The sequence below is a fragment of the Elgaria multicarinata genome, chromosome 2, assembly GCF_023053635.1.
Source record: "Elgaria multicarinata webbii isolate HBS135686 ecotype San Diego chromosome 2, rElgMul1.1.pri, whole genome shotgun sequence".
Lineage (NCBI taxonomy): Eukaryota > Metazoa > Chordata > Lepidosauria > Squamata > Anguidae > Elgaria > Elgaria multicarinata.
This window is the reverse complement of record NC_086172.1, coordinates 4,989,794-5,004,226: the sequence shown is the minus strand read 5'-3', so window position 1 is coordinate 5,004,226 and position 14,433 is coordinate 4,989,794. Positions and strand designations below refer to the sequence as shown.

The 14,433-nt window shown below is 41.4% G+C and overlaps 1 protein-coding gene across 1 annotated transcript; it reads right to left on the bottom strand.

Moving 5' to 3' along the window:
- Positions 1 to 1,086: 1,086 nt before the first annotated feature.
- On the bottom strand, positions 1,087 to 10,202 carry LOC134393495 (opsin-5-like). The gene is made up of 4 exons (XM_063118521.1): positions 10,080 to 10,202; positions 7,014 to 7,307; positions 2,366 to 2,697; positions 1,087 to 1,538 (listed from the first exon to the last, which is right to left on the bottom strand). Exons 1-4 carry the CDS (start codon positions 10,150 to 10,152, stop codon positions 1,191 to 1,193), a joined length of 1,047 nt encoding a protein of 348 aa, XP_062974591.1. The 5' UTR covers positions 10,153 to 10,202; the 3' UTR covers positions 1,087 to 1,190.
- Positions 10,203 to 14,433: the final 4,231 nt, after the last annotated feature.

The window sequence follows — 14,433 nt, the reverse complement described above, 5'->3', positions numbered from 1 at the left end:
AATTTAAACTCGTTTCTTTTGTAAAGGTGGTCAGGTCCCCTCCTTTGCTCCAAGGTAGCCAAGGTGCTTACATCTGTGTAGTTTTTAAAGATAAAGAGATCAAACTTGGCGTGGTGATAGCTCTTAAGGACGGTTTTAGCCATCCCAAGTTTGAATCAGTTCTGTTCATCCCTCGATTTTTTAGAATTTTTTTAATTTCCCTCTTAAACTCTTTTCCTGATAGTTCACCAGTCTGAAAGTCCACCTGTTTGCATTTGTGAAGGATCTATATTCCTTTACTTTGATCATGCAAAGCTGTGCATGTCCAGTTCATAAAATAGAGATCTGCTGTTCCCTTAATCAAGAGTAAAACCCACTGATTTCAATTGTATTTACATCCAAGTCATACTAAATTCCCATGCATGCTTCCCTTTGAGTAAACCCCACAGAGAGAGACTTACTTCCTTTTCTCTGGATGCCTGATATCCCTTACAATGCACTGCCTTCCAGGGAGCAGGGGAAAGAGGGGAGTGGGATGCAGTTCTCATATATGGTTGATGACGGTCATATCAACTAGTGGGACTCCACCCAAACCACCCCCCAAATAAAGCAGATTAGAGTGCAGTGTGACCAGTGAAAGCCCCTGATTTGAGTGGGGTATAATCCTCTCTTTCCAGCTCAGTGTGCCGACGGACCAAAGCTGAATCCAGAGAACAGGGAAGGGAAGTTGAAAGCAATTCGCAATGCGTTGCCGTGAAGATCCCCGTAGACAGAGGGATGCCCCCGACATATTTGGTCCAGTCCTGTTTTGGTTCTTGCTATCCATAATCATAATAGAAGTGCAGGATAGGTAGCATTCTCTTAAGCAAAGGAGTTTTGCATCCTTCAAGATGACCGGGAGTCCTGGGCCCCCATCTTTGACCCTTGAACTGATCACACAGTCTAACGTAAAAATGAAAAGAAATGAAAAATACACTGAGTTCTCAGTTTTCTCAAGTACACTGCTGCTTCCTCTGCCAGGGTTATAACTATTGCGGACACTAATATGGTCTCTGTGATAAAAGTCCTTGAAGTCCTTGTTTCTTGTAAGATTTTTTTTTCTGAAATCATTCATTAATCCTAAGAGCAGCTTAATGGCTCCCTTTGAAGAGTTTCACCATTAAATGTCATGATCTAGACCTTGAGCTAGCCTTTGCAGCCTTTGTTTCTATTTATTGGTTTGGAATTTCTCCGCTGTCTGTTTTTCTGAATGAAGAAATATGTACATTGCCCCTGCCTAACCACATTACTGACACATGACTATTGATGGAGTTCTTGGTGTTAAAGAAATGAACTTTCTGGCCACAACAGCATTGGAGCTGCTTAACTTCACGCCGGAAAGTTTTGCTGAAAGTGTAGTAAATCAAAGGGTTGTAGGCTGTTGATGATTTAGCAAACAGACATGGCAGCAAGGTAACGAAGTGCGGTATCGACTCACTGGAGTGAAATATTGACCAGAAGCTGACTGCCGCATATGGTGTCCATGCGCCGAGGAATCCTACACTGATCAGAACAGCCATCTGAAAGAAACCAACCATATATTGTTAGCCATTGGCGCTTCTTGATTTTCGCCCTTAATATATCCTTTTGGATTAATGAGGAAAACAGATTAATTCCTTAATGTTTAGGGGATACTTAAATTATTAGTTCTTGCACAGTGCTTCTCATTTGAGACTGTCCATGTATTTCTTCACCTTAAGAGTGAAAAGCAGAACCCTCTGAAACATCAGAAGTGCCCTGAGGCTGGGTCAGACCAAGGGTCCATCTAGTCCAGCACTCGGTTTGCACAGTGGCCAACCATTTGCCCACAGAAAACCCACAAGCAGGACATGACTACAACAGCACAACCACACCCACGACAGCCCTTCAGTAGTATAGAATAATACAATATAATTTTTGATCAGAAATTAAGTACAGCAAATCCTGTGTTATCGGATGTTCTGCATTTTACATCTCACAGAATGGATCATACGTAGAGACGCTTTCTCTATGAACTCACACATTGCAAGACTTAAAGAACTCCAGAGAAAATCATGAAATTTGCTACCAGAATATATGGCAGTAAAAATTCATGCTAGCACTGGCCATGGGTGGGGGACTCTTGCAGGAGTTCTGTGTGTCTGAAAAAGATAGTATCTAAATCATACATGAAACCACGCACAATCAATCAGCCCAACCCATCACTTCCATGTGCACACTGAAATTTTACCTGACTTTTTGATTAAGTAACTGTCAGGCTGTGAGTATGTGATCAATGTCCGAGCCATAGAAACTCTAAAAGAGGCAGTGTTCCTAACATTTCTAAAAATAAAAAAGGTATCATCCATACACAACAGCAGTTACTCACCAGGGTCAACTTCTTCTCCAGCTTTGCTGCACTTGAAATCCTGTTGAAGTTTTGCATTTCTTGATAGGTTTTATGAACTTTCCAAGCAATACCCAAGTAACAGATGATGATCGTCATTGCAGGCAGAATAGTGCATAGAATGAACATGCTCAGGATGAAGGAAAACCCACTGGACGAGTTGTGGAACTGGCTCCATGCTATGGTGCAGGAAGTCCCAAATGGTTCTGGGCCATAATGCCCCCAGCCCAGCAAAGGCAGAATGGCCCAAAGTGCTGCATATAGCCAAATCAATATAATAGAAACATGTACGACTTTCCTGTTGATTTTATTGCCTGGGGAGAAAAGACAGCTGATGATATATAGCAACACTATCTCAACAACATAGGAAGCTGCCTTATACTGAATCAAATCTTTGTCCATGTAGTTCAGGGTTGACTGGCAGTAACTCTCCAAGGTTTCAGACTTTCCCTGGCCTATTTGGAAATGGTGGGAATTGAACCTGGGGCCCTGTCCATACAAAGCCTGTGCTCTACCACCAAGCTATGGCCCTTCACCTAGGTTATGTACAAGTAATGTTTGTGATCTTAGATAAGATCCATTATGTCTATAATTCTCCCAAAATGTCTTTAGGTTATGCCCTAACGTGTGTGTCTGTAAATGTATTTTTCAAAAAATATTTGATAACTGAACGTAAAGACATTTAATAACATTAGTAGTGCATTTCATAAAATCTTTTAAACTTGGTATCCAGTTTTGCTCTGCCTATGCCATCGTACACCTTAGCAAGAAAGTTGTGTCATTTCATTATTGATCTTTCGGGGAAACTTCCTTAGGGCACAATGCATGTTTGGACAGAAAAAAGTCCAACCACTCACAGCATTCCGAAGCTAGCCATACTGGCTGGACAACGTTGGGAGATGTAGTACTTTTTTCCTGTATAAATATGCATAGGATTATGCCGTTAATAATTCTTCTAACTCTAATTTCCTGCAACTTAAAACACATGCAGAGATACATGAACAAAAGTACTGTATGAGATTAGAATCTTGTGTGATAATTTATTCTGGGTACCATTGACTGATTGATTTACATTTATATGCTTCCCTATCACAGCTTTCTCAGGGTGGCTTACAACATTTCCATCTATTAAACCAGGAGTAGCAGGGAGCAGGGGTGGGTGGCAAAGCGCAAACTGGAATGGCGCTTTTCACACCAGCAGCACACTACTAACTCCCTCACAGTGTACATAATATATTCATAAAAGTACTGGAAATTTATTACATATACAACTTTTCTCATAGCCTTTGGCAAATTTCAATTTACAGTTCATTGGATCAAAAAGAGCTACAGCTATATTTACTTATAAATCCAATCCTATTGTTAACTGCAATAACACTGGACATCTCTATCATCTCCACCCCGATATCAAAATACCCCTCTTAAAAGTTCCTTTAAAAAATTGATCCTTGATGCAAAGTTTAAAACTTTGCAATCGATACACCTTTGCCATTCCAACATCTTTGTTTATTCTTATTTCAAGTCCTCCGCATTCTCCTCCAACCAAAAGCCCTGTCAAAGTCAACTCAACACATTTGTTGAGCACCTCACCTGGCACTAAAACTATACTACAAAAAATCGGGCGGAGGAGGCTGGGGACTCCCACACCTCACATCATATTATGAAGCTTTTCAGTTATGGCAGCTCCACTTTATCATTATGAAGGCTGACAAAAACTGGATACGCCTAGAAGAAGAAATGCTGAACAAGGGCCCTTTATGGGCCTTGCCTTTCCAATCTTTAAAAATAAAGGAGCTGAACAATATCAAAAAAACAGATACCAAAACTATTTTCACAGTTTGGAAAAAAGTGGCAATCCAGCCTGTCTCCAGTGTGGTCACTGGTCATCCCATTACAAATATATCCAAGTTAGACACAACTATCATCACTGGAATTTCTGGATGGGAAAAGAAGGGATATTTTCAACTGAGAGATTTTTATGCTCAAGATAAACCAAAAACAGAACTGATGTAGAAGACCTAGGCCTAGGATGACTACAAGAATTACAACTACCCCACCTCTTCAGAGATCCCAACATAAAGACATAAGCACTCAGAACCTTAACAGGATTAGAACGAGCAATGCTAATGGTATGGAAAGGAGGGGAAGGAATTGTATCTTTAGTTTATGCTATTTATTTATTTATTTATTTATTACATTTTTATACCCCCCAATAGCTGAAGCTCTCTGGGAGGTTCACAAAAATTAAAACCATGAGGAACATGATAAAACAACCAATAATCTAAAAACCCAAATACAAAATACAATATAAAAAGCACACCTAATAGGTGCCCAGATAGGGTCGATGGTGGGTTTGAGGAAAGTGTAGGAAGGAGATTTTAGAAGGGAATTAGAAGATGTTAGTTGGAACAAAGTATGGGACAAAAGTCCACTCAGATCAATATCGGCCTCTATCTGAGAAAACTCTTTGAAAGAACTGTACAGATGGTATTGCACAACAATACAGCTGGCACATACTACCTCAACATGCAGCCCCCTTTGTTGGAGAAGCTGCAGGGTAAAAGGCACGTATTTTCATTTATGGTGGACTTGTTCATATATGCTGGGATTCTGGATGTTAGTACATAGAGAAATAATGGTTATTACTAGAGAAATGATTGTATATGATCCAGAATTATTTTTACTATCAATATACAATGAATCTAATGAAAGTTTGAAATGTAAAGTTTTGTTATCTTTTTTGCTAATTACCGCTTGCCAAACAATTAGCAGTGGGAAAAATGGGATAATTTGAACATACTTGCATGGTACCAAAATATATGGTCTGTGGCAATATAAGAAAAATAACTTATGATTTGCCAAAATGGCGTCAGGAAGGCTAAAGCTGAGAATGAGCTGAGATTAGCAAGGGATGCTAAAAGCAATAAAAAGGCTTTCTTCAGATATGTGAATAGTAAAAGACAGATGAAAGAAATGGTGGTTCAACTGCTTAATGAGGATGGCAAATTGATAACAGATGACAAAGAAAAGGCTGAAGTGCTCAATTCCTACTTTGCCTCAGTCTTCTCCCAAAAGTGGGTCTATGACCCCCCTGGAAAAAGTGAAGCAGAAGTTGAGGGGGAAGGATTGCAGTTTGAGATTGATAAACAAATGGTCAAGGAACACCTAATTTCTTTAAATGAGTTCAAATCTCCAGGGCCCAATGAACTGCATCCTAAAGTAATGAAGGAGCTAGCGGAAGAACTCTCAGAACTGCTATCTATTATCTTTGTGAAATCATGGAAGACAGGTGAGGTGCCGGACGACTGGAGGAGGGCTAACGTCCCTATCTTCAAAAAGGGCAAAAAGGAGGAACCTGGGAACTACAGACCAGTCAGTCTGTCATCCATCCCTGGGAAAATTCTGGAGCAGATTATAAAGAAGTCAATCTGTAAGCACCTTGAAAACAATGCAGTGATTACTAGAAGCCAACATGGATTTGTCAGGAACAAATCCTGCCAGACTAATTTGATCTCATTTTTTGATCGGGTAACCTCCCTTGTGGACTGCTGGAATGTAATATATCTTGACTTCAGCAAAGCTTTTGACAAAGTGCCCCATGGTATTATGATTAACAAACTAGCTAAAAGTGGGTTAGATGGAACAACTATTAGGTGGATTCACAGTTGGCTACAGAATCGGACTCAAAGAGTGCTTAACACTCTTTCTCAAACTTGGGGGAGGTAACGAGTGGGGTACCGCAGGGCTCAGTCCTGGGCCCAGTGCTCTTCAACATTTTTATTAATGATTTGGACGAGGAGGTGCAGGGAACACTTATCAAATTTGCAAATGAACAAAATTGGGTGGGATAGCTAATACCCAGGAAGACAGAAACAAACTTCAAAGTGATCCTGATAGGCTGGAGTGCTGGGCTGAAAACAACAGAATGAAATTTAATAGGGATAAATGCTAAGTTCTACAACTAGGAAAAAGAAACCAAATGTACAGTTACAAGGTGGGGGATATTTGGCTCAGCACTGCTACAAACAAGAAGGATCTTGGAATTGTTGTAGATCACAAGCTGAATATGAGCCAACAGTGCGATATGGCTGCAAGAAAGGCAAATGCTATTTGGGGCTGCATTAATAGAAGCATAACTTCCAAATCACCTGAGGTACTGGTTCCTCTCTACTTGGCCCTGGTTAGGCCTCATCTAGAGTATTGCGTCCAGTTCTGGGCTCCTGGACAACCATCTTTCAGGTATGCTTTAGGGTGGATTCCTGCATTGAGCAGGGGGTTGGACTCGATGGCCTTACAGGCCCCTTCCAACTCTACTGTTCTATGATTCTGTGATTCTTATCCAAGGAAAAACAGAACCACTAGCATTTTATACCACATGGTGGAGTTTTATTCAACATATGTAACAACCTGATTTATAACAATATATGCCTACTTCTGTTCTGAGCATAACAACAAATGATGATCACACAACTTCTTTTTCCTTTTCTTTCTTATTTCTTTTGTCTTGTTCCCCCCTTAAAACTGTATTAAACAAGTTTTGTGTAATAGCTGTTTAAGCCCCAATTGTTAGGACACTGTTCTATTTTCTGTTATATCTAAAATAAAATAAAAACAATCTTTGTTTACTTACTTTTAGACTTCGATGAGTGGGTTACAAGAAAACGGATTACTGCCATTACAGACAAGGTCATCATACTCGAGACACCAAAAAGGAAACCCATCAAAGCATAATAAACGCAAGTAGCATCTCCACCCAGCCAGGCATGGTTCCAGGCAGAAGCAATTGCCAGGGGATACATGCTGATCGCCATTCCAAGATCTGTTACTGCTAAATTAACTGTAAGGAGCTCAGGTGACCTGAGACGGGAGGAGCGCTTCACAGCCACAGCTAGGACGGCAGAATTCCCCAGAATCGTCAAGATTGCTGGAAGAAGGAAGAAAGCAATATGCTTTAGAAGTAATAATGCTGTCGACAACCCAGTGCAGTGGATCACCCTGCAAGACCTAAACAGCACTGTTGTTGCCTGTAGCTACCATCTGATGGAGGAAATCATACAATCCAAGCAATGGCCACAATCCACTACAAAGTTAAGTACACCACCCACACACCCAATATGCTGAAATCAATGGTTTTAAGCACACAGTTCCATTTTGTATTGTGTCTATTAATATCTTCAAAAAAGAACTTGGCCTGCTCCTCATTGGTTGTGACTGAAGCTCATGTTTTATACTGAAAAGTTTTGGTATGTTAACGCTATAAAAAAAATTGTTATAAAAATGTATAAACTGGATGTGCTACTTGTGTTCGTTTGTTTTATTTTATTAGTATAATTTTATGGGGACTCATACATTTGAAGCAAGTGACTCTGGGGCCTTAGCTAGACCTATCTTATAGTCTGCGACGGAGGAGGGAAGATCTCGTGTTGTGATTAATGCGAGATCTCTCCTCCGTTTACATGTGAGGCACAACTACCTCAGGAAGAATCATAGAATAGCAGAGTTGGAAGGGGCCTACAAGGCCATCGAGTTCAACCCCCTGCTCAATGCAGGAATCCACCCTAAAGCATCCCTGACAGATGGTTGTCCAGCTGCCTGTTGAAGGCCTCTAGTGTGGGAGAGCCCACAACCTCCCTAGGTCACTGATTCCATTGTTGTACTGCTCTAACAGGCAGGAAGTTTTTCCTGATGTCCAGCTGGAATCTGGCTTCCTTTAACTTGAGCCCGTTATTCCGTGTCCTGCACTCTGGGAGGATCGAGAAGAGATCCTGGCCCTCCTCTTTGTGACAACCTTTTAAGTCTTTGAAGAGTGCTCTCATGTCTCCCCTCAATCTTCTCTTCTCCAGGCTAAACATGCCCAGTTCTTTCAGTCTCTCTTCATAGGGTTTTGTTTCCAGACCCCTGATCATCCTTGTTGCCCTCCTCTGAACACGCTCCAGCTTGTCTGCGTCCTTCTTGAATTGTGGAGCCCAAAGGGGAGTGCTCTATCCCGGGGCAAGGGAGGGATCATCCCTCCCTGATCCCAGGATCCCCTGTGCATTATGTGGATGCACAGGGACGATCCCGGGTTCGTGTTCAGAGGAGGGCAACCAGGATGATCAGGGGTCTGGAAACAAAGCCCTATGAAGAGAGACTGAAAGAACTGGGCCCCTTCCAACTCTGCTATTCTATGATTCTATGATAAAGCCCAGTCTAGCTAAGGCCTGGGTTTCATTTCACATGAATGACTTAAGAATGGTTGTTGTTAATTGCAACCCTTTCAAGATGCCACAGACTGTGAGCCTTGGGCACAACAGAGGTTTCTGGTTGTCAATTATGGAAAACGGAAAGAGGCTTCTTATGTCTACTTGTGATCAAATGTTCTTCATCAGCTAGAAATATTGTCCACAAATGTTCCTCATCAGCTAATACTACGCATGAATAAATGTTCTCATATGACTAGAAATAAAGCTAATTTTAGCACCATGAGCCAGCAAGAACAAGAGGAAAGCAACCCAACGGCAACTAGTGCAGCTGGTACAGGATAAGCGTAACACAATCTATCTGTCTAGGAATCAAGAGGCCACGTTCTGCACCAGCTGAAGTTTCTGAGCGCCCTACAGTGGTCCAGTCTGGATATAACTAATGCAGGCATAACTTAGCATTTTAGCATTTTTCTTCTGCTTCAATTGAAAGATTATGTGAACCAAATTGGGTAATCAAACTTGCATCTGTTTATATATATTTTGCTGCTGAAGAAAAATATACATAAATGCATATAAAAAGAATCAAGAAAGATAAGCTTGCTACTGATTTCAGTAGGGTTCAAGCACACTCAGTCTAGGTTATGGCCACTGAAGGCAGCAGAACACAAGCTTAAACTGAAATAAATAGCTACAAGTTTAATGTCCATTTTGCACAGGTAAAAACAGTGCAACTTTCCCTTCCATAGCTTCAGTGATTTCCAATTTCCCACTTCTTTTCTGTAACAGCTACATTTAGAATTTTCAGAGTATCCCCCAAGACCTTGTAATGTAATGTACATAACTATATGATGCGTGCTAAAAATATTTCATAAGAATTCTTTTGCATGTAATCTAACAGCCCTGAAAAAAACCATGTTAATTAATCATACATCTGATACCACTTCAACATCCAAATCTATATGAAACAGTAGTGGAAAAGACACCAAAAGTTGAATGTGACCACAGAAAATAGCACAAAATTCTTTCTCTAAAACTTGGGGGGATGGGACAACACATGTCCTGGCATGTGTTCCTTTCCATATATCAGGATTACAAGAAACATCTGAATTTTTCTATCCCAATCTGTTTATGAGCTACAACTGATGCTTGCTTTCTTGTATCTGTAACATACTTCCAAATTGCATATAACAATGCATACCTCTGTTCATTTGTGAAACCAAAATGAATTTTAGACTGCCTGCTACTCTTGGTAATGCATGAGTTGAATATGCAATTTATTCTCCTGCTTCTAGATCTAATGAAAAGCAAATTTACACCTAATAATAAATAACACAAAAAACACACTTAACCCACCCTGACCCCCCTGAAGGCAAAGGGATATTACACTTGAAGAACACAGTACCAAAACAGGAGATAAGCAGCCTAATTTATATCACAGACCAGTTTAGGGGATGTAGACCTTATAGCAGCTAAACGGTGCATCCTCTCACTGGTCAGCCAAAGGCAGAACTTACCAATAATGAGAAGAAACACACCTGTTCCATAATCCCCTGTTGGGTTAAGTTTGGAGATGTAGCGCTCCTCCATGTCCCCTTGTGGAAGTGGAAGAAGTTCTGAAGCAAAGGCAAAAGCTGGGAAGAGGAGGTGAGGCTATTCCTTGGCTTGGCTGCCAGGCAAGGACACAGAGGACAGTCTCTAACAACAACAATTACGGATGCTGGTCTCTCTCACATGTTTTGTGGAGTTTAAGGAGATTGGAGCTGGGCCTGGGCAATGTAATCCACCTCTGAAAATCAGACACTGACTCACTGCCCAACTTGTTTATAAAGCCTGTCTCCAGCCCCTCCTCTCCTCCCCCCTTTCTGATGCTTTGCTATTTAGCTTTTTCTTTTCACGCACACTGTCTTGAGCTCCTTAGAAGAAAAGTTGGCTAAAAATGCAATACATAAAATAAAATAAAAACATAACAACCCCCAAGGATTTGCTCAGTCTTAGAACACTGAATGGGTTCCTAAGCCGGAACAGAACGGGCCGGAACGACCCCTTTATATTGAAAAACAAACACCAAAAACAGTGGCATGTGTTAGAAACACTTGAGAACAATATTTTAGAACTAAAACCCTTGTAATATTATATCACTACTAGACCACTAACCACATAACTTACAGAACAACATCTGGAACAGAATGGATGGCCCGGAACAGCCACTTCCAAATGACTGAAATCAAGCAAACACACCGGTCACGCGTAACTTTGTGACATTGAAAACAATGTTCCGATACCCATTTCAGGCCATAGTCCATATTTTGCAAAACAGGCTGGAATGGCAACTTCCAAGTGAGCCAACTTAAATTAACTCACAACTCATACATTACTAGGTGGGACAGATATAATATGCGCAAAACTTCCATGAAAACTACATTCTGATACCTGTTCTGGACCATAGTCCATATTGCACAAAACAGGCCGGAATGGCAGCTTCCAAGTGAGCCAACTCAACCAGACTCAGCAGTCACACATTACCAGATGGGACAGATATAATAAGCCACAAAATATCCACAGAAACCACGTCCCAATACCTGCTCCGGGCCATAGTCCATATTGTGCAAAACAAGCCAGAACGGCAACTTCCAAGTGAGCCAACTCAACCAGACTCAGCAGTCACACCTGACTAGGGGAATAGCTAGACCTAAGGTTTATCCCTGGATCATCCAGGGGTCAAACCTGTTCATCTAGGTGACACACAGGGGATCCAGTGCTCAGGCAGGGGCGAACCCTGGATGATCCCAGGATAAACCTTAGGTCTAGCTGTGGCCTGAGTGTCAAAGATATAATAAGCTCCAAAACTTCCACTGAAACTGTGTTCCGTCACCCATTTCGGGCCACAGTCCGTATTCTGCAAAATGAGCTGGAACGGCAGCTTCCAAGTGAGGTAAGTCAACCAAACTCACCAGTCCCACATAATAATAATTTCTGAAACTTCCATGAAAGCCAGGTTCTGATACCCATTCCGGGCCATAATTCATATTACCAAAATAAGCTGGAAAAGCAAATTATGGGTGAGTAAAATGAGGCACAATCTATTGTTGGAAAATTGCCCAGAACTTCTCTGTGCATGAAGGCAATCAAATAAACTACTTTCATTGTACTAAAATAGAACAGTTAATAAACTTTCACAGAATCCAGAGGGAAGTTCTGCAAAGAGAGTTTCCTACAGAAGCCCATAGTTGTCATGTGGTGTTGTGTAGTGCTTAAAATATAAAGTATAGTGCTTAAAGTATAGTGCTTAAAACACTGAGTGTCTTCAGTTTATTTGTTATGCAGTCTCTGGAATTAAATGGGTATATAACTAGTGTACATAACTTGGAATAGACTTGGACATAACAGTGAAGGACATCTGGCTCATTCCCACCAATATAGACAGTTCTCACTGGATATTAATTATTGTTTTCTTCAGGTGGAAAATTATTTTGTATCTTGATTCCACACATAATATTGCCACAAAGTACAATGACATGCTGCAAACGTTTATAGTAGGGTGACCATATTTTGGAAACCAAAAAGGAGGACAACATGGCCACCCCATGGGGTGTGCCCACCAACATGTCTAGCCCCCAAGGGGGCGTGCCCACCAACATGTCCAGCCCCCAAGGGGGCGTGCTCACCAGCTTTCAAAGTGGAATACCCTGCTTGGTGTAGATGAGCCCTGTGTGTGATACAGTCTTCCCTTCCCTCAAATATCTTTTCTGACTGCAAATCCTTCACTGGATGACCATAGTCTAACTTTTCCTAACATTTAACACTGTTTCCCCATCACCTTACTGCATACTGCTACCACTGAACAAATGAAGCAGTTGACAAGTATACAACAACCAAACAACCAAGCATTCAGAAAGGATATAAACTACTATTAGCTTGCAAACGTTAGCCATGGAACAAAATGGATTAAAGCTTGTCTTAGCTTGTTTCAACCAGACATAACAGTCAAAAACAACCGAGAAAAACACACCTACATTAAAATTGCAATACCTAATGACAAAAATGTTGCAGAAAAGAAAAATATACACGACTGGATATGGAAATTGAAGAACTACGGCAACAGGAAAAACTTACAATTATTTGTTAGTCACATCAGTCACCAGCATGACATCGTGGTTGTTTTTACAGAAAACCTTCAAAAATTAGGCCTACCAAAATACATGCACTCCAACATCCAAAAAGCAGTCATACTTAAAACATGTTCAATAGTCAGGACATTTCTGAATCAGTAAAAGACAACATGACTTGGCAAAGCCTATCATGTTCTTCTAGAAAAACCACCACAAGCAAGAAAAGAGAGATAGATGATGATGATGATGATGATGATGATGATGATGATGATAATAGCAACCCTGTTAATTTTTTTAAAGTTTCTTTAAGAAGGATGAACAATTGTCAGCCACTGTTACAAAATATAAGTCATGCCAATTATAGTAAATAAATAGGAAAGGAAGGTCTATGGGTCTAAAATGCATTATTTAATAGGAACATCACCTCCAAATTATCCCCCCAACTCACAGAAAACTACAGCCACCCCCACTACAAACATGCACATGCATTCATTCAGTCAAACAACCAGGCATCCCATTCAGACATCAATACACTCACACTGCCAGCACATGTGTGCATGCACGCACACACACACACACACTCAGCATCACTCACTCCAAAAACACACTTGCACACATGCATGCACACGTGCACTCACTCAAAGACCCCATGCACCCCATGCACCCACACATTCTCTCTCACACACAAACCTTAGTCTTGCCTCCTCCTCTATCTTCTCCTCCTCCTGCTTGCTTCTTCTTCTACTTCTTCTTGCTGCTGCTTCTTCTTCTTGCTGCTGCTTCTGCTTCTTCTGCGCTGGGGGGTGGGGTGCTGGAGGCTGCGTTGATGGAAATTCCTGCACGCAGCCCCCAACCACTCACCTCACTCTCATTGCCCACCCTTCGCGGTGGACATCTTGATTCTCGCCCGAACTCACGTGAGATCTTGGCTGTTGGCTGGGTCTCGCAGAGTTCCCAGCCAGCTGCCGAGATCTCGCGTGAGTTCGGGCGAGATTCAAGATGGCTGCCGCCACTCGCCGGAGAAATTTAGGCCCGGTAAGTTGGAGTTGTGGTTGCTGCGGGCGCAGTAACCACAACCCCGGTATTTTGGGCCCTAAGTCCGGTTGCTCCGGACCCCCAGCTCTCCCCGGAGGTTTCCGGAATTTTCCGGAGGGTATGGGCAGCCTAGTTTATAGAGATGCAGTCTCCTTCACTGATCGATTGGTCAGATATTATTTTTAAACCAGCTGATAAAGGGGGCACTTTAGTATTAATGAGCAAAGAAGATTATGTTAAGGAGGCCTATAGACCATTGAATAATAGGAAGCATTATGTGGAGTGTAAAAGAAACACCACTGATGATATCAAGAGGGAAATAGTCAGGACATTGGATGAAGGTTTGTTGGAGGAACAAATATCTAAATCTACTTATGATTTTTTTTTTAGAGACTGAGGAAAGGATTCCTCAATTCTATCTTCTACAGGGGCCCTTTGCCGTGAGCCCCTGCCAAAGGAAGTGAGGCAGGTGGCTACTAGGAGGAGGGCCTTCTCCGCTGTGGCACCCCGGCTGTGGAATGAGCTCCCCAGAGAGGTCCACCTGGCACCTACACTATACTCCTTTTGTCACCAGCTGAAGACCTTTTTATTCTCTCAGTATTTTAACACTTAATTTTAACTTAAATTTAAATTTTACTGTTCTAACTCTGTTTTTATATTGATATAAAAAAAATTATATCAGTTTTTGCTGCAAGGTTTTATCCTGGTTGTGCTTTTTATACTG